Genomic DNA, 2,258 nt, shown 5'->3' with positions numbered 1-2,258 from the left:
CGAGCAGTACTGGATTACATAAATCTGCTACTGAAGGCTCGGCCAGTTGAAGAACGAGTCAACCAGCGGGAAGACCTTGTCACACATTACGCCCTCGTGGGAGGCTATACGCGTGACGTGTCCCACTAATGCTGCATTAGATGGTCTGAATGCATTAGTAGTGCATTTAGACCATCTTGCTGAATACACCCCGACATAGCTGAAAGAGAGCCGACGGTCAGAACTTAAGCTGTTGAGCAGTCTGCGGCAGACTGTCTGCCCCACCTTCGGAGCTCGGAGCGGTGCTCCAGGAACCCATGAACCCCAAGGCCGGAGCAGCGTCCAGTGAAGACGATTCCGGAGAAGATGATTTTGTTCTTGTTTGGTATAGCGCTAACGAGAGCCCATATTGGGTTGGAAAATTAATATCTCGGAAGTCCGGCCATAGCTACCTGATCCAAACTAATTGTATCATACAATTTGTATGTGTACAGAGTGCTTAGCCAAGGATTGTTATCCCTTGTGTCCAAGTTTATTACCCGAAAGGAGGGGCGCAACCTGCACTTCAAGGCTCTGAGTGCCGATGACCGTATCTGTGTGGGAGTGTCCGAGGGACACTGCCGCTCTGCGCGTAATCTGCGCCGCAGAACAGACAGCGAAGCTTGTGTGTCACCGTAGCAGAGACGCAGCGCAGCGGCTGAGCCGTCTCCTCCTGTAGTAGTGGGCTTATCTTGCCGTCGGCAAGTAGCCGGAGAAATAGTTCATATGGAGGAGGACTCTCCCACGAGCTCATCAAAGACAGTGAAACGAGCTCATCTGCTATAGCTCATTCAAGCATTTTCTCTTGATCATTATGTAACAGACCATTACATCAAGTTCTCACGTCACTGTGAGCACCTTTCTCTGGCGCCACAAATCGTTCATGTGATAGCTGTGCAAATCTCCTTCAAAGCGTCGAGTTGAATATGATCGACTGAGCTCGGAGTGCGTGCAGTATCTCTACTAGAATCACAGCAATTGGGGATTTCGCTCGCTAGACTAGCATTATTCAGCTTGTGTTAGTCGCGTCACTATAGGAGACTTGAACAGGCGTCACAAAATCGCCAGGATTGGACGCGTACTGGATAGAACATCTCTTTATCCCAGTCAGGGATGCAGGAAGGTTTCTGTATCAAGCTGCATGCGTGCTAGAATCTCAGATGCAGTCTATTACTTATAGTTACGATTGTTTACAGCACGTATCGGTGAGCACAATGGGTTGACAACCCAGGGTTGTGTCGGCAGTCGTTCCTCCAAGGCATTAGACCAGGACGTGAGGCCTTCGTCGTCCACGGGGGCTACTAAAGAGGGTCATGCTGCTTGTTCGTCATTCGAACTGGTCTCAGCTTCCACAGGTAGTTCATTATAGCCGATTGTACTCTGCTTCTGATTACTCATCCCTCAGGCTTACCCTCGACACCCGGCTCAGAGTCTCCGTTTAAGTTACCTCCAATAGGCATCGTTTGGAGGTGATACGCGATGCACTCTATGACACTGTAGACTTCTGTTCTTCTCAAGGTCATCGGTTGCTCCCCGCTCCGTCTGTCGTTACCATCGTAATGATGAGCATCCCGAAGTCCGCGCTAGCAAGGCTCACAGTCGTCGTTCCACCACCTCCAAGGCTACGCGCCAGAGTAACATCTTCGACTATGATGTACTTTACCTTCTGTTCTTGTTAGGACATGGTAAGCGATCATCGTTGGACAATCCTGGGTCGCGCTATCAGCTGAAATCCGAGCAAGTTGAGCGTCAACTGAGTTCCGTTCGGATGATGTCGAAACAACGGAGGGGCGGCGCTGGTGGACTCGTATGAGCTCTTTCTCCTCTTCAACCGGATGAGGCGTTTCGTGCTACGATATTCCATAGGTCTGAGGGTAGCCATCGTGCCAGTGATTTTGCCATACACATACGGCAGTAAGATTCACTATTTCCCTGTCGTCATCCTCCGTGCACTGTGGGATAATACTGGTATGCTCTCACTAGCTGGCGCCTAATGTATGCGTGCGTCCATCATATGGTCTGGATTCTCTACCTGGCCCAAGGCCCACACTAATTAGTTCCATTATTTAGACCTTGAATGTACACTTGAGAGTACTCGTGACGCCAGAGGGTATTATCTCGAGCTTCAGGCTAGGGTACACAGCTCGGAGTGCAGCCGTTTGGGTGAATTTCCCTCTCTGAGCCGACCGGTGAGGCTTTTCAAATCGGCATTTTGGTCGCCTCTTCGCTTTTTTCATTCA

At 50.2% G+C, this 2,258-nt stretch overlaps 1 protein-coding gene across 1 annotated transcript in view; it reads left to right on the top strand.

Moving 5' to 3' along the window:
• Positions 1 to 2,258, top strand: part of Pmar_PMAR023042 (hypothetical protein) — a gene marked incomplete at both ends in the record, with an annotated part of 6,064 nt that overhangs the window by 402 nt on the left and 3,404 nt on the right. The window contains one exon of the mRNA XM_002771882.1: positions 1,537 to 1,609. Coding sequence (XP_002771928.1) covers positions 1,537 to 1,609 — 73 coding nt within the window. The remainder of the gene's footprint in view (positions 1 to 1,536; positions 1,610 to 2,258) is intronic.

Source organism: Perkinsus marinus, assembly GCF_000006405.1.
Source record: "Perkinsus marinus ATCC 50983 genomic scaffold scf_1104296962378, whole genome shotgun sequence".
Taxonomy (NCBI): Eukaryota; Perkinsozoa; order Perkinsida; family Perkinsidae; genus Perkinsus; species Perkinsus marinus.
Note: the sequence above shows the minus strand (reverse complement) of the source record. Positions and strands in the feature narration are given on the sequence as shown.